Raw genomic sequence first — 25,317 nt, forward strand, 5'->3', positions numbered from 1 at the left:
CCCTACATACCCTAACCCTACATACCCTACGTACCCTACGTACCCTACATACCCTACGTACCCTACATACCCTACGTACCCTAACCCTACGTACACTACGTACCCTAACCCTATGTACCCTAACCCTACATACCCTACGTACCCTAACCCTACGTACCATTCATACCCTACGTACCCTAACCCTACGTACCATTCATACCCTACGTACCCTAACCCCTACGTACCCTACGTACCCTACATACCCTACGTACCCTACGTACACTACGTACCCTACGTACACTACGTACACTACGTACCCTACGTACCCTACATACCCTACGTACCCTACATACCCTACCCCTACATACCCTACGTACCCTAACCCTACGTACCATTCATACCCTACGTACCCTTCATACCCTACGTACCCTACGTACCCTAACCCTACGTACCCTACGTACCCTACATACCCTACGTACCCTACCCTAGGGTATACGTACCCCTAACCCTACGTACCCTAACCCTACATACCCTACGTACCCTAACCCTACGTACCATTCATACCCTACGTACCCTTCATACCCTACGTACCCTAACCCTACGTACCCTACGTACCCTACATACCCTACGTACCCTAACCCTACGTACCCTACGTACCCTACATACCCTACGTACCCTAGATACCCTAACCCTACATACCATACGTACCCTACCCACCCTACGTACCCTACATACCCTACATACCCTACGTACTCAAATCAAATCTTATTTGTCACATGCGCCGAATACAACAGGTGTAAACCTAACAGTGAATACAACAGGTGTAGTAGACCTCACAGTGAAATGCTGAATACAACAGGTGTAGTAAACCTCACAGTGAAATGCCGAATACAACAGGTGTAAACCTTACAGTGAAATGCTTACTGACAAGCCCAAGGGACCAGACTGCTCATTAACCGATAATCTGATAAATCATATTTTTACCAAAGGACACACAGAGTGATGAGAGTATTTCGGATATGGAATGTAACAAATGAATGACTGTGTCGTTTTTATGCCTTTCATTATTCTCTGTGTAATGAATTTCAGATACTTCCCAGCAATGATAAATATGAGGTTATTACCATGTCAAATATGGTACCTGTGGAACCCCCAGGAAATGACACGAACATTGAATGAGGTTTTATTATTATATTATTATTATATTATTATTATATTATTATGACTCTGCACAAAGAAGGTACATACAGTTTATGGATGGCATTATTTATTAACAGAATCTTACTCACAATTCTAAATTCAAAAAAAAAATATTTAAAAAATCCACCAATTGGTCTTTTGACCACTTAGATCAGCTCTGAAAAAAAAAAAATATCTGATGTGATTGATCATAAGACCATATTAGTGGAAAATAGATCAGGGCCGTGGTAAAAATGCAACCAACCACACCTTCTTTCACACACGTGGACCGAAGTGGGAATGACTGACATGAAGCTCGACGAATCAGAGGTCAACTACACTGACAGTTACCGCCCCCTCTGGAAGAACTGCAAAATACTGATGACTGACATTATTCATTTGTCTTCAGTCAGCAAACGTGATGAACAGCATCTAGCATGAACAAAGACAACAAAAAAATCTCAGTCAAAAACATAAGTCGGAACACAGCCTCGCTATTCTCTCATGTGATTTCAGGTCCTCTGACCTGGAAAATGTCTTCCCACAATGAGAGCAGTGGTATGTCTTCTCCTGTGTCTTTGTGTGTTTTAATTCATGCTCTTTCAGGGTACCTAACTGGGTAAATCTCTTTTCACATTGGGAGCATTGGTAGGGCTTTTCTCCTGTGTGTATTCTCTCATGCGTTTTCAGGGCCCCTAACTGGTTAAACGCTTTCCACACTGGGAGCATTGGTAGGGCTTCTCACCAGTGTGTGTTCTCTTATGTTCTTTCAGGTGCCCTAGCTGGGTAAATCTCTTTCCACAGTCTGAGCAGTGGTAAGGCTTCACTCCAGAGTGTATTCTCTCATGTATTTTCCGGTCCCATAACCGGGAAAAACTCTTTCCACACTGGGAGCAGTGGTGTGGTCTTGCTGGTTTGGCCGTCTCTGGGTCTGGTTCCCCCAATGGACTCTTCCTGCCGTCAGACTGAGAGTCTGGTCTCTCTTCTGCCAAAGACAAACAGAGTATTTGGTTAAACAGAGACGTGAATAAAACCTCTACTTGATCAAACTGTCTTCCGATGAGGTTTAATCCCAACTAGACTGGCGGTATACCATATACAGGGCCTTAATCCCAACTAGACTGGCGGTATACCATATACAGGGCCTTAATCCCAACTAGACTGGCGGTATACCATATACAGGGCCTTAATCCCAACTAGACTGGCGGTATACCATATACAGGGCCTTAATCCCAACTAGACTGGAGGTATACCATATACAGGGCCTTAATCCCAACTAGACTGGCGGTATACCATATACAGTGCCTTAATCCCAACTAGACTGGCGGTATACCATATACAGGGCCTTAATCCCAACTAGACTGGCGGTATACCATATACAGTGCCTTAATCCCAACTAGACTGGCGGTATACCATATACAGGGCCTTAATCCCAACTAGACTGGCGGTATACCATATACAGGGCCTTAATCCCAACTAGACTGGCGGTATACCATATACAGGGCCTTAATCCCAACTAGACTGGCGGTATACCATATACAGGGCCTTAATCCCAACTAGACTGGCGGTATACCATATACAGGGCCTTAATCCCAACTAGACTGGCGGTATACCATATACAGGGCCTTAATCCCAACTAGACTGGCGGTATACCATATACAGGGCCTTAATCCCAACTAGACTGGCGGTATACCATATACAGGGCCTTAATCCCAACTAGACTGGCGGTATACCATATACAGGGCCTTAATCCCAACTAGACTGGCGGTATACCATATACAGGGCCTTGCAAAAGTATTCATCCTCTTTGGCATTATTCCTATTTTGTTCCATTACAACCTGTAATTTAAATGGATTTTAATTTGGATTTCATGTAATGGACAGACACAAAATAGTCCATATTGGTGAAGTGAAATGAAAAAAAAAGTACTTATTTCAAAGAATTATATATATATTTAAAAAACTGAAAAGTGGGGCATGCATATGTATTCACCCTCTTTGCTATGAAGCCCCTAAATAAGATCTGGTGCAAGCAATTACCTTCAGAAGTCACATAATTAGTTAAATAAAGTCCACCTGTGTGCAATCTAAGTGTAACATGATCTCAGTATATATATATATATATATATATATATATATACACATATATATATATACACACACATATATATACACATATATATATATATATATATATATATATACACATGTTCTGAAAGGCCCCAGTCTACAACACCACCAAGCAAGCGGCACCATGAAGACCAAGGAGCTCTCCAAACAGGTCAGGGACAAAGTTGTGGAGAAGTACAGGTCAGGGTTGGGTTATAACAAAAAAATCAGAAACTTTGAACATCCCATGGAGCACCATTACATCCACTATTAAACAATGGAAAGATTATGGCACCACAACCAACCTGCTAAGAGATGGCCGCCCACCAAAACTCACAGACCAGACAAGGAGGGCATTAATCAGCCCACCAAAACTCACAGACCAGACAAGGAGGGCATTAATCAGCCCACCAAAACTCACAGACCAGACAAGGAGGGCATTAATCAGCCCACCAAAACTCACAGACCAGACAAGGAGGGCATTAATCAGCCCACCAAAACTCACAGACCAGACAAGGAGGGCATTAATCAGCCCACCAAAACTCACAGACCAGACAAGGAGGGCATTAATCAGCCCACCAAAACTCACAGACCAGACAAGGAGGGCATTAATCAGCCCACCAAAACTCACAGACCAAACAAGGAGGGCATTAATCAGCCCACCAAAACTCACAGACCAGACAAGGAGGGCATTAATCAGCCCACCAAAACTCACAGACCAGACAAGGAGGGCATTAATCAGCCCACCAAAACTCACAGACCAAACAAGGAGGGCATTAATCAGCCCACCAAAACTCACAGACCAGACAAGGAGGGCATTAATCAGAGAGGCAACAAAGAGGCCAAAGATAACCCTGAAGGAGGTGAAGAGCTCCACAGCGGAGATTGGAGTATCTGTCCATAGGACCACTTTAAGTCGTACAGTCCACAGAGCTGGGCTTTATGGAAGAATGGCCAGAAAAAAGACATTGCTTCAAGAAAAAAAAATAAGCAAATACGTTTGGTGTTCGCCAAGAGGCATGTGGGAGATTCCCCAAACATATGGAAGACAATACTATGGTCAGATGAGACTACAATTGAGCTTTTGGCCATCAAGGAAAACACTATGTCTGGCGCAAAGACCAACACTTCATCACCTCGAGAAGAGCTTCCCCACAGTGAAGCATGGTAGTGGCAGCAGCATCATGCTGTGGGGATGTTTTTCCATCGGCAGGGACTGGGAAACTGCTCAGAATTGAAGAAATTATGGATGGCGCTAAATACAGGGAATTCTTGAGGGAAACCTGTTTCAGTCTTGAAGAGATTTGAGACTGGGACGGAGGTTCACCTTCCAGCAGGACAATGACCCTAAGCATACTGTTAAAGAAACACTCGAGTGGTTTAAGGGGAAACATGAGCTGAACACAACAGTCAGTAGAAGGGAGGACAGTAACAGGAGACACTATGAGCTGAACATAACAGTCAGTGGAAGGGAGGACAGTAACAGGAGACACTATGAGCTGAACATAACAGTCAGTAGAAGAGAGGACAGTAACAGGAGACACTATGAGCTGAACATAACAGTCAGTAGAAGAGAGGACAGTAACAGGAGACACTATGAGCTGAACATAACAGTCAGTGGAAGGGAGGACAGTAACAGGAGACACTATGAGCTGAACATAACAGTCAGTAGAAGAGAGGACAGTAACAGGAGACACTATGAGCTGAACATAACAGTCAGTGGAAGGGAGGACAGTAGCAGGAGACACTATGAGCTGAACATAACAGTCAGTGGAAGGGAGGACAGTAACAGGAGACACTATGAGCTGAACATAACAGTCAGTAGAAGAGAGGACAGTAACAGGAGACACTATGAGCTGAACATAACAGGAGACACTATGAGCTGAACATAACAGTCAGTAGAAGAGAGGACAGTAACAGGAGACACTATGAGCTGAACATAACAGGAGACACTATGAGCTGAACATAACAGTCAGTAGAAGAGAGGACAGTAACAGGAGACACTATGAGCTGAACATAACAGTCAGTAGAAGAGAGGACAGTAACAGGAGACACTATGAGCTGAACATAACAGGAGACACTATGAGCTGAACATAACAGGAGACACTATGAGCTGAACATAACAGTCAGTGGAAGAGAGGACAGTAACAGGAGACACTATGAGCTGAACATAACAGTCAGTAGAAGAGAGGACAGTAACAGGAGACACTATGAGCTGAACATAACAGTCAGTAGAAGAGAGGACAGTAACAGGAGACACTATGAGCTGAACATAACAGCCAGTGGAAGAGAGGACAGTAACAGGAGACACTATGAGCTGAACATAACAGTCAGTAGAAGAGAGGACAGTAACAGGAGACACTATGAGCTGAACATAACAGTCAGTAGAAGAGAGGACAGTAACAGGAGACACTATGAGCTGAACATAACAGTCAGTAGAAGGGAGGACAGTAACAGGAGACACTATGAGCTGAACATAACAGTCAGTAGAAGAGAGGACAGTAACAGGAGACACTATGAGCTGAACATAACAGTCAGTAGAAGAGAGGACAGTAACAGGAGACACTATGAGCTGAACATAACAGTCAGTAGAAGAGAGGACAGTAACAGGAGACACTATGAGCTGAACATAACAGTCAGTAGAAGAGAGGACAGTAACAGGAGACACTATGAGCTGAACATAACAGTCAGTAGAAGAGAGGACAGTAACAGGAGACACTATGAGCTGAACATAACAGTCAGTGGAAGGGAGGACAGTAACAGGAGACACTATGAGCTGAACATAACAGCCAGTGGAAGGGAGGACAGTAACAGGAGACACTATGAGCTGAACATAACAGTCAGTGGAAGGGAGGACAGTAACAGGAGACACTATGAGCTGAACATAACAGTCAGTAGAAGAGAGGACAGTAACAGGAGACACTATGAGCTGAACATAACAGTCAGTAGAAGAGAGGACAGTAACAGGAGACACTATGAGCTGAACATAACAGTCAGTAGAAGAGAGGACAGTAACAGGAGACACTATGAACTGAACATAACAGTCAGTAGAAGAGAGGACAGTAACAGGAGACACTATGAGCTGAACATAACAGGAGACACTATGAGCTGAACATAACAGGAGACACTATGAGCTGAACATAACAGTCAGTAGAAGAGAGGACAGTAACAGGAGACACTATGAGCTGAACATAACAGGAGACACTATGAGCTGAACATAACAGGAGACACTATGAGCTGAACATAACAGGAGACACTATGAGCTGAACATAACAGGAGACACTATGAGCTGAACATAACAGTCAGTAGAAGAGAGGACAGTAACAGGAGACACTATGAACTGAACATAACAGGAGACACTATGAGCTGAACATAACAGGAGACACTATGAGCTGAACATAACAGTCAGTAGAAGAGAGGACAGTAACAGGAGACACTATGAGCTGAACATAACAGGAGACACTATGAGCTGAACATAACAGGAGACACTATGAGCTGAACATAACAGTCAGTAGAAGAGAGGACAGTAACAGGAGACACTATGAGCTGAACATAACAGGAGACACTATGAGCTGAACATAACAGTCAGTAGAAGAGAGGACAGTAACAGGAGACACTATGAGCTGAACATAACAGTCAGTAGAAGAGAGGACAGTAACAGGAGACACTATGAGCTGAACATAACAGTCAGTAGAAGAGAGGACAGTAACAGGAGACACTATGAGCTGAACATAACAGGAGACACTATGAGCTGAACATAACAGGAGACACTATGAGCTGAACATAACAGGAGACACTATGAGCTGAACATAACAGGAGACACTATGAGCTGAACATAACAGGAGACACTATGAGCTGAACATAACAGGAGACACTATGAGCTGAACATAACAGGAGACACTATGAGCTGAACATAACAGGAGACACTATGAACTGAACATAACAGGAGACACTATGAACTGAACATAACAGGAGACACTATGAGCTGAACATAACAGTCAGTAGAAGAGAGGACAGTAACAGGAGACACTATGAGCTGAACATAACAGGAGACACTATGAACTGAACATAACAGTCAGTAGAAGAGAGGACAGTAACAGGAGACACTATGAGCTGAACATAACAGGAGACACTATGAACTGAACATAACAGGAGACACTATGAACTGAACATAACAGGAGACACTATGAACTGAACATAACAGTCAGTGGAAGAGAGGACAGTAACAGGAGACACTATGAGCTGAACATAACAGGAGACACTATGAACTGAACATAACAGGAGACACTATGAGCTGAACATAACAGTCAGTAGAAGAGAGGACAGTAACAGGAGACACTATGAACTGAACATAACAGGAGACACTATGAGCTGAACATAACAGTCAGTAGAAGAGAGGACAGTAACAGGAGACACTATGAGCTGAACATAACAGGAGACACTATGAGCTGAACATAACAGTCAGTGAAGAGAGGACAGTAACAGGAGACACTATGAGCTGAACATAACAGTCAGTGGAAGAAGGACAGTAACAGGAGACACAGCTGAACAACAGGAGACACTATGAGCTGAACATAACAGACAGTGGAAGAGAGGACAGTAACAGGAGACACTATGAGCTGAACATAACAGTCAGTAGAAGAGAGGACAGTAACAGGAGACACTATGAGCTGAACATAACAGGAGACACTATGAGCTGAACATAACAGTCAGTGGAAGAGAGGACAGTAACAGGAGACACTATGAGCTGAACATAACAGGAGACACTATGAGCTGAACATAACAGAAAAATATATCTAAATGCAAGAATTTTGCTACACCTCGAAAACAAAATCAGCTAAAACAGGAGACACTATGAGCTGAACATAGCAGGAGACACTATGAGCTGAACATAACAGTCAGTAGAAGAGAGGACAGTAACAGGAGACACTATGAGCTGAACATAACAGGAGACACTATGAGCTGAACATAACAGACAGTGGAAGAGAGGACAGTAGCAGGATACACTATGAGCTGAACATAACAGTCAGTAGAAGAGAGGACAGTAACAGGAGACACTATGAGCTGAACATAACAGTCAGTAGAATGTGATAACCATTGTTGAACATAACAGGAGACACATTGAACATAACAGAAAAATATATCCTAAATGCAAGTCATTTGTTCATGACTCAGTTCCAAAATGTGATCCATTGTTAACATTCCACATAAGAGTCATTTGTTCATGACTCAGTTCCATTCCATTACACATAAGAGTCATTTGTTCATGACTCAGTTCCATTCCATTACACATAAGAGTCATTTGTTCATGACTCAGTTCCATTCCATTACACATAAGAGTCATTTGTTCATGACTCAGTTCCATTCCATTACACATAAGTCATTTGTTCATGACTCAGTTCCATTCCATTACACATAAGTCATTTGTTCATGACTCAGTTCCACTACACATAAGAGTCATTTGTTCATGACTCATTCATTACACATAAGAGTCATTTGTTCATGACTCAGTTCCATTCCATTACACATAAGTAATTTGTTCATGACTCAGTTCCATTCCATTACAAATAAGAGTAATTTGTTCATGACTCAGTTCCATTGCATTACACATAAGAGTAATTTGTTCATGACTCAGTTCCATTCCATTACACATAAGAGTCATTTGTTCATGACTCAGTTCCATTCCATTACACATAAGAGTCATTTGTTCATGACTCAGTTCCATTCCATTACACATAAGTCATTTGTTCATGACTCAGTTCCATTCCATTACAAATAAGAGTCATTTGTTCATGACTCAGTTCCATTCCATTACACATAGTCATTTGATCATGACTCAGTTCCATTCCATTACACATAAGAGTCATTGGACTCTTACTGTTAAAAGTGTACAGCAAGTGGAGGCTGGTGGTGGGAGGACGGCTCATAGTAATGGCTGGAATGGAGTCAAATGGAATGGCATCAAACACACATCAAAGACATGGTTTTTAGGTCGTTGGTCTAAGGAGTAACATTAGACTCCTATAGTCCAATGTCTAAGGAGTAACATTAGACTCCTATAGTCCAATGTTACATTAGGTCGTTGGTCTAAGGAGTAACATTAGACTCCTATAGTCCAATGTCTAAGGAGTAACATTAGACTCCTATAGTCCAATACCAGGCTGGGAGGGAAGCGTTTGATGTTAATGTTTGTTGGTGCTCCTCCAGTCTGTATTGCTTCCTACTGAACAACATATTCAAGTGTAGAACAGTATTATTTTTTTAAAACATTTATTTTACTTTTATTTTACTAGGCAAGTCAGTTAAAGAACAAATTCTTATTTTCAATGATGTCCTAGGAACAGTGGGTTAACTGCCTTGTCAGCTCTCTTCCACGCTCTAACCACTATGCTAACCTGCCGTCCCTACGCTCTAGCCACTAGGCTACCCTGCCGTCCCTACACTCTAACCACTGGGCTAACCTGCCGTCCCTACGGTCTAACCACTAGGCTAACCTGCCGTCCCTACGCTCTAACCACTAGGCTACCCTGCCGTCCCTACGCTCTAACCACTAGGCTACCCTGCCGTCCCTCCGCTCTAACCACTAGGCTACCTGCTGTCCCTACGCTCTAACCACTAGGCTAACCTGCCGTCGCCACGCTCTAACCACTAGGCTACCCTGCCGTCCCTACACTCTAACCACTAGGCTACCCTGCCGTCCCTACACACCTCTGGCCTGCTCGCCTCCCTACCACTGAGGAAGTACAGTTCCCGCTCAGCCCAGTCAAAACTGTTCGCTGCTCTGGCCCCCCAATGGTGGAACAAACTCCCTCACGACGCCAGGACAGCGGAGTCAATCACCACCTTCCGGAGACACCTGAAACCCCACCTCTTTAAGGAATACCTAGGATAGGATAAGTAATCCTTCTCACCCCCCTTTTAAGATTTAGATGCACTATTGTAAAGTGACTGTTCCACTGGATGTCATAAGGTGAATGCACCAATTTGTAAGTCGCTCTGGATAAGAGCGTCTGCTAAATGACTGAAATGTAAATGTAACCACTAGGCTACACTGCCGTCCCTACACTCTAACCACTAGGCTACCCTGCCATCCCTACGCTCTAACCACTAGGCTACCCTGCCGTCCCTACGCTCTAATCACTAGGCTAACCTGCCGTCCCTACGCTCTAACCACTGGGCTACCCTGCCGTCCCTACGCTCTAACCACTAGGATACCCTGCCGTCCCTACGCTCCTAACCACTAGGCTACCCTGCCGTCCCTACGCTCTAACCACTAGGATACCCTGCCGTCCCTACGCTCTAACCACTAGGCTACCCTGCCGTCCCTACGCTCTAACCACTAGGCTACCCTGCCGTCCCTCCGCTCTAACCACTAGGCTACCCTGCCGTCCCTACGCTCTAACCACTAGGCTAACCTGCCGTCCCTCCGCTCTAACCACTAGGCTAACCTGCCGTCCCTACGCTCTAACCACTAGGCTAACCTGCCGTCCCTCCGCTCTAACCACTAGGCTACCCTGCCGTCCCTACCCTCTAACCACTAGGTTACCCTGCCGTCCCTACGCTCTAACCACTAGGCTACCCTGCCGTCCCTACCCTCTAACCACTGGGCTACCCTGCCGTCCCTACCCTCTAACCACTAGGCTACCTGCCGTCCCTACGCTCTAACCACTAGGCTACCCTGCCGTCCCTACCCTCTAACCACTAGGCTACCTGCTGTCCCTACGCTCTAACCACTAGGCTACCCTGCCGTCCCTACCCTCTAACCACTAGGCTACCCTGCCGTCCCTACCCTCTAACCACTAGGCTAACCTGCCGTCCCTCCGCTCTAACCACTAGGCCACCCTGCCGTCCCATGCCCCTTAATGTCCCTTTAAAACCACACATTAGTTCACCAACTGCAGAGTTTGTGCCCCTGTTTTTAAGGTGATACTCACTGGTGTTAATCAGATCTCCAGTCTCCCCCTCCTCTTCATCGTCATCATCCCCTCATTTTTCACTCTCATAGCTTCTTCCTCCTCTTTCACTCCAAAGACATGCTCTTCTTCCTTCACTAAAACATGCTCTTCTTCCTTCACTAAAACATGCTCTTCTTCCTCTCCTTTCACTGTGACAGTCATGTACTTCTCCTCCTCTTTCACCCCGAAACCTTCTTCCTCTCCTTTCACTGTGACAGTCATGTACTTCTCCTCCTCTTTCACCCCGAAACCTTCTTCCTCTCCTTTCACTGTGACAGTCATGTACTTCTCCTCCTCTTTCACCCAGAAACCTTCCTCTCCTTTCACTGTGACAGTAATCCCCTCCTTCACTCGAACAACGGCGTCTTCTTCTTTCTCCACTTCTTTCCCTGTAACGCACATCGCCTCATTTACTCCAATACCTTCTTCTTCTTTCAATGTGATAACCTTCTTCTCTTCTTTCATTCCGAACGCTTCTTTTTCCTCCTCTTCCTCTGCCACGACAACGTTCAGGCCACGAGCTTCTTCTTTAGCAGGGTGGGAGTAATTTAGTGAGTTCATGTCCTGAGATGTTCGCTCATTCGCGTGATCGACTAGACAAGTGCTCGGCTATTTTAACCAGCTAGCTGACTAACAGCGTCAGTGTGAAATGGAATAACTTTATACGCAGACAGCGTGTTTAAAACACTGATGTCTATAACGGTCCAAAGAGCTCCAATGTTTCGGTTTTATGTCGCTTGGGAGCTACCGATGTGGTCGAATCCGTAACCGTGTTGTTGTTATCCGGTCCCGTCCACTGGATTATACGTCACGACTGACTCTTCACATGAAAGACGCACGTCGCCATCTGCTGCCTGGAGTGGGTAACGCAGTTTGGAAACCCTCAGTTCCGAAGCTTCTCTATTCCGTTTGTTTTGTTGCCGTTAAACGTGTGTTTTGTAGTCTAAGAGAGTTTACCCAGGATCGGATCCACTCTTTGTGTCCGTGGACTACACCTCTCCGTTCTTCGTGGTCTTTCTCCGCTGGAGATCTGTTGGCGGATTGGATTGTCTGACTGACCGACTGACTATAACCTTTTTGTATACGGTATTTCATTTGTTTTGATGTGATGATTTATGTAGTTAGTTGTAGTTGAGGACTTAGAGTTGATACGCTTTAAAGTTCTGTGGTAAAATATTGTTATATTGATTGTATGATTAATACTGGGTTTACGCTACACTGAATGAACGGACAAACATTGCGTGACTAAGGTCAAGGGAGTTCCCTGAATTCCTTTACCGGGCTGGACTCTTTTATGCCCGAGGTACAGGACATTTCTGGAGGAACCAGAACTCATTGTGATATTATTATATGTGTATGTAATCATTGATGTTGCTAATACAACCCACACAGAATATAGTTGTTTTTGAAGTTCTTTCCAATGTTTTAAGGGTTTATGAAAAGTTTATTTCCATCCTGACTTTTACATAAGTCCTTTGTATTGGTGTAGACTTGATGGACCAGATGGGACTCATTCCCTCCCAAACCAAAAGGAGAAACCAATGTTTTCTCTGGTAGGCACAACCTACCTGGCACCCCTATAAATAATAACCTCAAGTCAAAACCGTTACATAAAAAATGGCACCCCAGATGGGACAGCTCAACATTGAGAACTAACCAAAGCAAATCTTTTGTGTGGAATTAAAACAATGGATTCACCCCAAGATAATGTGCTCATCCATGTCATACCTGTCAATGGGAATATACAGGGCCATTCTGATCATCAAGCTGACAAGACAAATCATAATGTGAGATAATGGAGTTGATTTGGGCCAGAGCCCTGGGAATCTGAATGCTCGGTCTGGACCACAGGCCACAGGAGGTCTAACCAGTTACTCACTTATTGACATGGATCTGTGTGGAAGTACTGAGCTAGCCCTCCCTCTGACACCCAACCTTCCTCCATTGTCTGGTTTATCTCCAGAGGTTGTAGTCTTACAACTTCAAGGTGACATCCTTGATATTCATCGGACTCAACATCTCCAAACTCTTATCCACCATAAATTCAAATGTCTGAGGGAAGAGCAACAACAGAGTGCCATGAAATTCCGAAACTCACTGAGCACTCTAACCCACATGCTGACAGAGCTCAGTGAGAGTGGAAGACGGGAAATTACTGGTGCCATGGACAGGCAGTTTGACGACCAACGAAACGACCTCACTGCCACTCTCCAATGGCGCCTGCAACATCACCACACTGAGGTCCTCAAGGACGTTAATTCTGTTTTTTCTCCCATGGTTAACACTGTAAACCACTTGCAGACAGAGCTCTCTAATTGTGCTAAAATGTTGGATGACGTGTCTGAGGACATGGCCTCCATTAGGCACAACTCCTTGCACAGAGTTTCTCTGGTGTCCACTTCTGTTCAGACCACTGAGGGCCAAGCTGGCACCTCTGAACAGCCAATACAAGGCCATGCTGCAGCCACCCCTTGCAGGATGCAATCCACCATGCATCCTGGTGTTCATTTTCATGGTCCCATAACTCCCTCCCCCTCTACTTCCTCAATCCCTCCTAGCTCGTTTGTTCATGGTGATTTGAGTAGATGTCTTGTGGGGCCGATGCCCATTAAATTGCAATTTACCACCTTTGGGGAAAAAAGATGACAGTCCTGATCCATTAATATATCTGGAGAGCTGAAACCCCAAGAGTCACTGCCTACACCCCCCATCGACATCCCCTTCCTTTCAGTTAATACCGCACCAACTGGTGTTACCCCTGTCCATAGGCCCATGGACAGGAAGAGCCATCCTGGACACCGGGTCATCCTACACACTGCTCCATGAGAAACTGTGGAAGGAGGTTAAAGGTCCACAATACAACTTGAAGCCGTGGACAGAAGGTCCACTCTATCTGGCTGATGGTGAGGCTAAACGACCACTTGGATGGAGTGAGGTAGAGTTCCACCTGTTTAACCGCTCCTATATGATTCCTTCTGTTATCCTACAAACCAGGAACCTTGCTTTTCCTGTCGTGTTGGGAATTGATTTCATGTACTTCAGTGGTGTCCAGATTGATATCGCACACAATTGCTACTGGTTTCCATACAATCCGAGCGAGAAGCATTTCTTCCAATCAGAAGCTACGAAGTTACATGATTGGGGATCAAATGGGTCAGTCTTCTCTGCCATTGCTCCGGTACCACTAACCCTTGATAATCCTTCTGACGATCTCCTTTTACAGGCTGTGAGAAGAGCTCAGCTGGAACAGCCAGAGGAGTTAAGGCCGTGAGAAGGCTGTGAGAAGAGCTCAGCTGGAACAGCCAGAGGAGTTAAGGCCGTGAGAAGGCTGTGAGAAGAGCTCAGCTGGAACAGCCAGGGGAGTTAAGGCTGTGAGAAGAGCTCAGCTGGAACAGCCAGAGGAGTTAAGGCCGTGAGAAGGCTGTGAGAAGAGCTCAGCTGGAACAGCCAGAGGAGTTAAGGCTGTTGAAACAGCTGCAGAATAACGCTGATGTATGTACTTCAAGGCTGGGACGCACCGGGCTCCTGAAGCACAAAATATTTCTTACACGGGAAATGCCGATCAAGCAAAAGCCATATCGTTTGTCCCCAGCGACACTGATCATTCAAAAGGGACTCATTAATGATATGTTAACACAAGATATAATAGAACGTTCCTCCTCTCCCTGGGCTGCTCCTTTTGTCCTCATCCCAAAAAAAAGACTGGTGGTCTTAGATTTTGTGTGGACTATAGGAAGATCAACAATGTTTCCCAGACTGATGCCTATCCTCTTCCCACCATCCATGAGATCCTGGAGTCATTGTCTGGCGCTGTTGTGTTCACTACCCTTGACCTCAATAGTGGTTATTGGCAGGTTGAGATGGACCAGGAAAGCAAGGAGAAGACTGCTTTTGTCTGTGCTGAGGGCTTGTTTTCCTTTAAGGTGATGCCCTTTGGATTAAAGAATGCACCTGCCACTTTCCAAAGACTCATGGAGATTGCGTTAGGTGAGCTCAAAGGGAAGATCTGTTTCGTCTACCTGGACGATATAATTATCTACTCTCAGAACAGAGAACAACACTTTCAATATCTTCAAGCAGTGTTGGACAAGCTAAGAGAAGCTGGTCTGACCTTGAATATGAAGAAGAGCAACTTCTGCCAAACCTCCCTGAAGTTCCTTGCCCATATTGTGTCTTTCAATGGCATTCATGTAGATCCTGAAAAGACAAAGGCTGTACAAGACTTCCCTGTGCCAACCACACTCAAGGCCCTTCAACGGTTCCTTGGGATGGCTGGATGGTATCATCGGTTTGTGTCGAACTTCTCCCAGGTGGCAGAACCCTCAACGCGTTGAAGCGAAAAGGAGTGGAATTCCTATGGACGGCAGAGTGCCAGACCTCCTTTGAAACCCTGAAACGACACCTCATCACACTTCCCATTTTAGGTCATCCCAACTTTGATTGCCCTTTTGTTGTTTACACTGATGCAAGTGATGTTGGACTTGGTGCTGTCCTAGTCCAACAGACTGGACTTGGCACTGAAGAAGTGCTAGCATTCGCATTGAATGGAGCAGAACGGAACTACTCCACAACTGAGCAATAGTGCCTTGCAGTTGTCTGGGCTTTGGAAAAGTGGAGGTACTACCTGGAGGGAAGACACTTCACTGTGGTCACTGACCATTCCTCCCTTGTGAGGGTGTTCAAGACCAACAAACCAACTACCAGACTCATAAGATGGGCTCTACGGTTGCAAGAGTTCACCTTTGCAGTAGAATACAGGAAAGGAAAATACAACACTGTTCCAGATGCCTTGTCCAGAGCTCCTGCTTGTGATAACGGTGGCCCTGATCTTACATGTGCTACTGTCCTGTCAAGCAGTCGAGACTCGCCAAAACGGACTTTCCCATCTCTGATGAGGCCATATGGAAAGCCCAACAGGATGATCCAGAAGTACAGGCTTTGTACCAGACTATCCTGGAAGATGGAGAAAAGATGGTCAATCCTACCACAAAGCTGACCATCATTGAAGACAAAAGTCTACCGAGTTGTACAACTACCTCACAGAACACTCCACCAAATGTACATACCTGAAGCTCTACGCCTTCAACTACCTTCAACATTTCCATGAAGACCCATTAGCTGGTCATTTGGGCAAAAACCTACAAGCGGTTGCAAGCGTTACTGTTACTGGCCACATCCTGAGCATGAAGTCACACATCTGAAACTGTCAGGTTTGTCAAAGGTACAAACCAGAAGGTAGAACGCTGCTTGCTATGACCAGGTAGTCCATCTCCATGACTTGAGAGCTCTTGTCTCAAAGAACATGATCCAGGCTCGACTCAAGCAGAAGAGAAATGATGATAAGAACAGAAGAGACCTGCAGTTCCAGCTTCGTGATCGGGTGTGGCTTCGCTCTGCTCCTTACTCGAAAGCTGAACAATTCTTCTCGGCTCCTAAATGGACCATATAGGAGAGAGACGCAGGACCTGGTAAGTTAGTGATTGTGGAGCAGATGGGCCCTTTGAACTACAGAGTGGTGAAAGAGGACATAGGTGATGATATGTGCGTTGTCCATGTCTCAAGCCTTAAGGCCTGTTACCCCTCGGCTGAGGAATTGAGGCGATTGAGCGCCGCAAGGTCCTGGATATCTTTGAAGAGGAAAGTGAGAAGAATTTTCTCGGATTCCCAGACCCAGAAGTCTCACACCTTAAGGCCTGTACAGAGTCAATGTGGAGGCTATATACAGGAGGTACCAGTACAGAGTCAATGTGGAGGCTATATACAGGGGGCACCAGTACAGAGTCAATGTGGAGACAGGAGACCAGTATCCCCTGTATATAGCCTCCATATTGACTCTACCGGTACCTCCTGTATATAGCCTCCACATTGACTCTGTACTGGTACCTCCTGTATATAGCCTCCACATTGACTCTGTACTGGTACCCCCTGTATACAGCCTCCACATTGACTCTGTACTGGTACCCCCTGTATACAGCCTCCACATTGACTCTGTACCGGTACCCCCTGTATATAGCCTCCACATTGACTCTGTACTGGTACCCCCTGTATATAACCTCCACATTGACTCTGTACTGGTACCCCCTGTATATAACCTCCACATTGACTCTGTACTGGTACCCCCTGTATATAACCTCCACATTGACTCTGTACTGGTACCCCTGTATATAACCTCCACATTGACTCTGTACTGGTACCCCTGTATATAGCCTCCACATTGACTCTGTACTGGTACCCCTGTATATAACCTCCACATTGACTCTGTACTGGTACCTCCTGTATATAGCCTCCACATTGACTCTGTACTGGTAACCCCTGTATATGGTCTCCACATTGACTCTGTAATGGTACCTCCTGTATATAGCCTCCACATTAACTCTGTACTGGTACCCCCTGTATATAGCCTTCACATTGACTCTGTACTGGTACCCGCTGTATATAGCCTCCACATTAACTCTGTACTGGTACCTCCTGTATATAGCCTTCACATTGACTCTGTACTGGTACCTCCTGTATATAGCCTCCACATTGACTCTGTACTGGTACCCCCTGTATATAACCTCCACATTGACTCTGTACTGGTACCCCCTGTATATAACCTCCACATTGACTCTGTAGCCACGGTATATTTTTTTATTGTGTAACTTTTTTTCTTACCTCTTATTTTTCTTAACTACATTGTTTGTTAAGGGCTTGTTAGTAAGAATTTCATGGTCATGTCTACACCTGTTGTAGCTTTGTATTGTAGCTTTAAGGGAATAGTATGGTCACATCTAGAGAAAAAATGAACAGAGTAAATGTGTATAAACACACTACCTATTCATGGAAGTATTTATGCATCATCTACATATTCATATTACGCGTCTGTGTACAGGAAAGTATTAGTTGTAAGACGTAAGAGAAAATATATCAGTTTATTGTTAAATAATTATGACGTTCTTTCCAATATAGAAAGTGTAGTAACTATTGTTTCCAAACTGCGTTACCCACTCCAGCCAGCAGATGGCGATGAGCGTCTTTCAGGTGATGATTCTTCCGTGACGTATAATGGACTGGACGGACACTTCTTCATGAACAACAAGGCGCCAACTCTTTCAACCACGTCGGTAGCTTGCTAGCCAACATAAAAGTGAAATATTGACGTTTTAGGCCATGTTAGTGTACATTAGCTAATCGCAGTGTTTAAAACACATTTCAGTTGACGTTAACTTGAACCTAATGTGCTTGTTCAATTTGCAAATTTGTTAAAGATTGATACTGAGCCTAGCACTAGGCTATTCGCTAATGCTAACTAACTAGCTAACATCCCTGACCATGAGCTCATTAAACTACTCATCCCCTGCTAAAGAAGATGATGTCTGCTGCCCGGAGAAAGAAGCTCTGGCGCTGAACATTGTCGTGAAAGACGAAGAGGAGGATATTACAGTGAAAGGAGAGAAAGATGCTCTGGCTCTGGACATTGTCGTGAAAGACGAAGAGGAGAATATTACAGTGAAAGGAGAGAAAGATGCTCTGGCTCTGGACATTGTCGTGAAAGACGAAGAGGATGATATTACAGTGAAAGGAGAGAAAGAAGCTCTGTCGCTGAACATTGTCGTGAAAGACGAAGAGGAGGATATTACAGTGAAAGGAGAAAAAGATGCTCTGCCTCTGGACATTGTCGTGAAAGACGAAGAGGAGAATATTACAGTGAAAGGAGAGAAAGATGCTCTGGCGCTGGACATTGTCGTGAAAGACGAAGAGGAGAATATTACAGTGAAAGGAGAGAAAGATGCTCTGGCGCTGGACATTGTCGTGAAAGACGAAGAGGAGAATATTACAGTGAAAGGAGAGAAAGAACCTTTCAGAATGAAAAAGGAGGAAGAGGAGGCTGTTATAGGGAAAGAAGAGAAAGCATCCTCTTCCTCTCTAAAAGGTTCTATCTCAGTAAAGGTGAAGGAGGAAGACGTTTTGGGAGTGAAAGAGGAGGAGACAGAATATCAGATTAACACCAGTGAGTACTGTCTTAAACAGGGGCAAAAACTATGCAGTTGTTGAATTAATGTGTGGTTTTTAAGGGGCATTCTACTTAAGTTAAGTTCACTTCAATGTGATGTTAACTGTAACCTAATTTGCAAACTTGTTAAAGATTTATGCTGAGCCTAGCACTAGGCTATTCGCTAATGCTAACTAGCTAGCTAACATCCCTGACCATGAGTTCATTAAAGTACTCATCCCCTGCTATAGAAGAGGTCTACTGTTTGGAGAAAGAAGTTCTGGCGCTGAACATTGAAGAAGAGAATGAGGTTACAGTGAAAGAAGAGAAATAACCTTTTGGAATGAAAAAGGAGGAAGATGAGACTGTTATAGTGAAGGAAGAAGATGCTGTTATAGTGGAAGAACATTTCAGAATGAAAAAGGAGGAAGAGGAGACTGTTATAGTGAAGGAAGAAGATGCTGTTATAGTGAAAGAACATTTCAGAATGAAAAAGGAGGAAGTGGAGGCTGTTATAGTGAAGGAAGAGAAAGAACCGTTTAGAGAGGAAGAGGGTGCTATCTCAATAAAGGTGAAGGAGGAAGACGTTTTTGGAGTGAAAGAGGAAGAGACAGAATATCAGATTAACACCAGTGAGTACTGTCTTAAACAGGGACACAAACTATGCCGTTGTTGAACTAATGTGTGGTTTTAAAGGGGCATTCTACTGAAGTTCTACACTTGAATATGTTGTTCAGTACTGTACAAATTGTTAAAGGGTCAATCTGCCACTGGTTCATATATTTTTGGGACTTTTAAATTAGATTTAATTATATATAACAGGCTTTTAAAATGTAATAATGGAGCATAATTTATACTTAAAATATCAAAGGGACACAAGGCATCCAATTAATTTAGAGATATTAATGCCTCTGATAAGACCCTATGACTGTAATCGACAGTAATAATTGATGATGGTAATAAGTTCACCATCTGTTTGATGTTCTCGTTAACACAGGAGAGAGACATGACTATCGTGGATCCTCTGGGGAGACTCAACATCCTGATGCTGACGAGACAGAGAAGAGTCTCTCCAGATCAGAACACCAGATGGTACAGCTTGGTCTGGTCTAGCATACAGCTTTCTCTATCTGGGTCTGGGCTGGGTTTCTGTAAAGCACTTTATGACAACAGTGACATCAGCATCCATAATGGTATGTGTCTGTGTCCCCTCTTTATGGTTACCAGGACAACGCTAGCCCTTCCTCTCTCCCGGAGTCCCCGTGTCATGCCTCTCCCGGTAGCACCTTACTGCTGGGTATGAAGAGGTTGTCTGTGCTGCTGGTGGACTGCAGGAAAACAACGGGGCTGAGTGGAACTGTGAGAGGAGGAGAAGAGAGGAAAGGATCAGATTTGACTCATCAAAGTAAGTGCTGTAGTTCAGTTTGAACAAATAAATAGATCTGTCCACTGGTATCTGTTACCAGGACAACCAGCAGAGTTCTGTTAGTTGACAGGAAGATAGAGTAGTGTATATGGATGTTATGAATATCATAACACTGAAAAAGGATTCTGCCAATGAAAAGAGAGAAACCAATTGACCATATAAAACCTTGATGAAAGTTAGCTTTGGAGAGAAAGTTTCAATGAACCAAAACCTTTTCCTTAACATGATGGATGTTACATTGCCTGTCCCAGTCAACGCCCCTATCTTTACAAGACTGTAGAACAGGCAAACTAAACTCAAGACACTGTTAATTAACTAATACTGGAGGAAAGCTGTGATCAGGCTGCCTACTCAAGCAAAAGCTTCAGAACTGTAACCAGTGCCGGCAACCTGGTTCAGGTTATCAATCAACCTACCAGGGTAGTGACAAACAGTAGAGGAATGAAATCATCAACATGGTTTGATCATATCTTTACTAATGCTGCAGAAATGGGTTTTAAAGCAGTATCCAGATCCATCAGATGTAGTGATCACAATATAGGAGCCATGTCTAGGAAAACCACTGTTCCAAAGGCTGGGACTAATATTGTGTAAGAGGTCATATTGATGTAAATAATATTTGTTGGTCTGTGTGTAATGATGAGCAACCAGACGCTGCACTTGACACGTTTATGAAATAGCTTATCCCAGTTACTAATAAGCAGCACCCATTAAGAAAATGACTGTAAAAACTGTTAAATCCACGTGATTGATGAGGAATTTAAAAATGGTATGATGAAGAGGGAGGCAAAAGAGATGGCAAATAGGTCTGGCTGTATAACTGATTGGCAAACCTATTGCAAATTGAGAAATCATTTGACTAAACTGGTGTACACAATGAAACGAAGATAAAATACATGAAGAATGATTGTAAAAATCTTTGGAGCATCTTCAATGAAATTTTGGCAAATAAAATCTACAATGACAAGTCACTGGTGTCTGACAACGTGGATGGAACATTGAGGATAATGCCAATATTGCCATTCCTATTTGCCTTGTCTTTAATTTAAGCCTACTAGAAAGTGTGTGCCCTCAGGCCTGGGGAAGCTAAAGTCATTCCACTACCCAAGAATAGTAAAGCTCCCTTTACTGGCTTAAATAGCTGACCAATCAGCCTGTTACCAACCCTTACAAAAAAAATATATATTTGACCAGATACAATGCTATTTTACAGTAAACAAATATAGACTTTTAGCTTATAGGGAAGTTCATTCAACTAGCACAGCACTTGCAAATGACTGATTGGCTGAGAGAAATTGATGATAAAAATATTGTTGGGGCTGTTTTGTTAGGCTTCAGTGCAGCTTTTGGCATTATCGATCATAGTCTGTTGCTGACAAAACGTATGGCTTTACACCCCTGCTATATTGTGGATAAAGAGTTTTTCTTTTAAAATGTAACCTTTATTTAACTAGGCAAGTCAGTTAAGAACAAATTCTTTTTTCAATGACGGCCTAGGACTGCCTTGTTCAGGGGCAGAACGACAGAGTTTTACCTTGTCAACTCGGGGATTCGATCCAGCAATCTTTCGGTTACTGGCCTACCGCTCTAACCACTAGGCTACCTGCCGCCCCAGAGCTACAAAATCAAGTTTGAATCAGGAATTCCCCAGGGCAGCTGTTTGGCACCTACTTTTTTCAATCTTTACCAACAACATGCCAATGACATTTGAGTAAAGCCAGTGAGTCTATGTATGCGGATGACTCAACACCGTACACGTCAGCTACTACAGCGACTGAAATGACTGCAACACTTAACATAGAGCTGCAGTTAGTTTCAGAATGGGTGGCAAGGAATAAGTTAATCCTAAATATTTCTGATTACCTTTAAAACCTCTTGGTGTTAGGGGGCAGTATTTTCATTTTGGAAAAAAACATTCCCGTTTTAAACGGGATATTTTGTCTGGTGTTGCAAAACTGTAAAGATATTGTCTGTGAGTATAACAGAACTGATGTTGCAGGCGAAAGCCTGAGAAAAATCCAATCCGGAAGTGCCCCAGGTTTTGAAAGCGCTGCGTTCTAATGACTCCCTATATGGCTTTGAATGTACCATATACCTTGAATGTACCATCAATGAGCTTTTCTGCGTATTCCCCAAGGTGTCTACAGCATTGTGACAAAGTTTTACGTATTTCTGTTGAAGAGTAGCCGTATGGGGCACATTGCGTAAGTGGTCACATGGTGGCTCCGAGAGAGATTCTCGCGTAAAGTGCAGAGGTAGCCATTACTCCAATTGGTCCTAGAGAAAAAGGAATTGTCCCGACGGATGTATTATCAAATAGATATTAGAAAAACACCTTGAGGATTGATTCAAACGACGTTTGCCATGTTTTTGTCGATATTATGGAGCTAATTTGGAATATTTTTCGGAGTTGTGGACCGCAATTTCGGACGATTTCTCAGACAAACGTGAAGAACAAACGGAGCTATTTCGCCTACAAAAATAATATTTTGGAAAAAAATGAACTTTGGCTGTCTACCTGGGAGTCTCGTGAGTGAAAACATCCGAAGTTCATCAAAGGTAAACTATTTAATTTGATTGCTTTTCTGATTTCCGTGACAAGTTTGCCTGCTGTTAGCAAGGCATAATGCTATGCTAGGCTATGATAAACTTACACAGATGCTTGTCTAGCGTTGGCTGTAAAGCATATTTTGAAAATCTGAGATGACAGGGTGATTAACCTCTTAAGCCCACCCGACACGCAGGCGTGCCATCTAGCCATCTGAAATGCAAATGCGCTACGCTAAATGCTAATAGCACTCGTTAAAACTCAAACGTTCATTAAAACACACATGCAGGGTACTGAATTAAAGCTACACTCGTTGTGAATCTAGCCAACAAGTCAGATTTTTTAAAATGCTTTTCGGCGAAAGCATGAGAAGCTATTATCTGATAGCATGCAACACCCCAAAAAATACCTGAAGGACGTAAACAAAATAATTAGCATAGCCGGCGCTACACAAAACGCAGAAATAAAATATAAAACATTCATTACCTTTGACGAGCTTCTTTGTTGGCACTCCTATATGTCCCATAAACATCACTATTGGGTCTTTTTTTCAATTAAATCGGTCCATATATACCCAAATATCGATCTATGAAAAGTGTGTGAATCAGAAAAAAACACTGTTTTAAAACGCAACGTCATTTTTCAAAATTTAAAAAGTCGACGATAAACTTTCACAAAACACTTCGAAATACTTTTGTAATCCAACTTTAGGTATTAGTAAACGTTAATAATCTATCAAATTGATCACGGGGCGATGTGTATTCAATAGCTCCACGTCTTCAAATCATGGTCGGAAATCTCTCTTCCAAAACATCCTGTCGGAGACCGGAAGGAATGGGGTCTCTCTTAATCGTTTGACCAAGAAACACAGCGCAGGCAATTGACAAGACTGGTGACATCGTGTGGAAGCTGTAGGACTTGCAATCCCGGCCCCATCTAATTTGCTGTCCCATAGACAATACATGCAAGTGGCGCATTGATATCAGTTTTTCTTCCGCGATGAAACGAAGGCTCTGTTATAGTCACAGCCGTGATTTAACCAGTTTTAGAAACGTCAGAGTGTTTTCTATCCACACATACTAATCATATGCATATACTATATTCCTGGCATGAGTAGCAGGACGCTGAAATGTTGCGCGATTTTTAACAGAATGTTCGAAAAAGTAAGGGGTCGGCTTAATTAACAAAAGGCGAAGCTGTGTGTTCCAATATATTTCACTTGTGATTTTCATGACTAGGAATATTTTCTATGAAGATTTATGTCCGTTGCGTTATATCTAATTAGTGTCAGATGATGATAACGGTCCCGTTCACGGGCTGGGTGTCACTACAGGTTAAGTTACATGGCCTACTATGCTAATTCTGTAGCGGTATTGTTAGAGGGCTAAATAAATATTTTGTTGGTGCGCCAGGCAGGTATTAACCTAGTTATTAAAGTTAATTCATTACCTATTATAACATTATTTTTAAATATGATTAAAACCGAAAGGATGAGAGTAGAATAGATAGAGTAGCGCTTCCAGACACATTCTAAAACATTATGGAGACTTAAAGGAGGACTGTATCAGCTAATGTTGAAACATTATGGAGTCTTAAAGGAGGACTGTAACAGCTAATGTTGAAACAGTATGGAGTCTTAAAGGAGGACTGTAGCATCTAATGATGAAACATTATGTAGTATTGAAGGAGGACTGGAGCATCTAATGATGAAACATTATGGAGTCTTAAAGGAGCCTTGTAGCATCTAATGATGAAACATTATGGAGTCTTAAAGGACTGTAGCATCTAATGTTGAAACAGTATGGAGTCTTAAAGGAGGCCTGTAGCATCTACTGATGAACCATTATGGAGTCTTAAAGGAGGCCTGTAGCATCTAACGATGAAACATTATGGAGTCTTAAGCTTTAATTTGTGGTATTGCACTTGTGAATGCATGAAAGTTAAATATTTCTAAATATATATATTTTGCACTCTGCAATTTCACCGGATGTTGTTGAAATGTTCCGCTAGCGGAATCCCTAGCCAGTTGTGTTGTGACAAGGTAGGGGGGGTATACAGAAGAGCCCTATTGGGTAAAAGACAAAGTCCATATTATGTCAAGAGCAGCTCAAATAAGCAAAGAGAAACAACAGTCCATCATTACTTTAAG

General features: G+C 43.5%; 2 protein-coding genes across 6 annotated transcripts; one reads left to right on the plus strand and one right to left on the minus strand.

Moving 5' to 3' along the window:
- Window positions 1–1,155: 1,155 nt before the first annotated feature.
- LOC127918090 (zinc finger protein 771-like) lies at window positions 1,156–12,250 on the minus strand. Of its 5 annotated transcripts, none has more exons than XR_008098765.1 (4): window positions 11,474–12,247; window positions 11,202–11,353; window positions 1,904–2,143; window positions 1,156–1,590 (listed from the first exon to the last, which is right to left on the minus strand). XR_008098765.1 is itself a non-coding variant. In XM_052501277.1 (3 exons), the coding sequence occupies exons 1-3, from the start codon at window positions 11,781–11,783 to the stop codon at window positions 1,568–1,570; spliced, it is 402 nt and encodes a 133-aa protein (XP_052357237.1). In that variant the 5' UTR covers window positions 11,784–12,250; the 3' UTR covers window positions 1,156–1,567. The 5 variants fall into 5 exon arrangements, 1 of the variants encoding a protein (XP_052357237.1); XR_008098766.1 differs by having other exon boundaries at window positions 11,202–11,329; window positions 11,414–12,247; XR_008098764.1 differs by having other exon boundaries at window positions 11,414–12,247.
- Window positions 12,251–18,533: 6,283 nt separating this feature from the next.
- On the plus strand, window positions 18,534–20,637 carry LOC127918088 (HIV Tat-specific factor 1-like). Its single transcript, XM_052501275.1, has 3 exons — window positions 18,534–19,212; window positions 20,192–20,286; window positions 20,422–20,637. Exons 1-3 carry the CDS (start codon window positions 18,534–18,536, stop codon window positions 20,620–20,622), a joined length of 975 nt encoding a protein of 324 aa, XP_052357235.1. The 3' UTR covers window positions 20,623–20,637.
- The last annotated feature ends 4,680 nt before the right edge of the window (window positions 20,638–25,317 follow it).

This window comes from Oncorhynchus keta, unplaced genomic scaffold (assembly GCF_023373465.1).
Source record: "Oncorhynchus keta strain PuntledgeMale-10-30-2019 unplaced genomic scaffold, Oket_V2 Un_contig_13151_pilon_pilon, whole genome shotgun sequence".
Lineage (NCBI taxonomy): Eukaryota > Metazoa > Chordata > Actinopteri > Salmoniformes > Salmonidae > Oncorhynchus > Oncorhynchus keta.

Excerpts from the sequence above, each read along its gene's own strand:
- LOC127918088 (XM_052501275.1), top strand. The coding sequence starts at position 18,534 with ATGAGCTCATTAAACTACTCATCCCCTGCTAAAGAAGATGATGTCTGC. Across the intron at positions 19,213-20,191 it reads AGAATATCAGATTAACACCA|GAGAGAGACATGACTATCGT; the intron begins GTGAGTACTGTC and ends TCGTTAACACAG. Across the intron at positions 20,287-20,421 it reads CCAGATCAGAACACCAGATG|GACAACGCTAGCCCTTCCTC; the intron begins GTACAGCTTGGT and ends TATGGTTACCAG.
- LOC127918090 (XM_052501277.1), bottom strand. The coding sequence starts at position 11,783 with ATGAACTCACTAAATTACTCCCACCCTGCTAAAGAAGAAGCTCGTGGC. Across the intron at positions 2,144-11,644 it reads CACATTGAAAGAAGAAGAAG|AAGAGAGACCAGACTCTCAG; the intron begins GTATTGGAGTAA and ends TGTCTTTGGCAG. Across the intron at positions 1,591-1,903 it reads ACATAAGAGAACACACACTG|ATGCTGTTCATCACGTTTGC; the intron begins GTGAGAAGCCCT and ends TGTTCATGCTAG.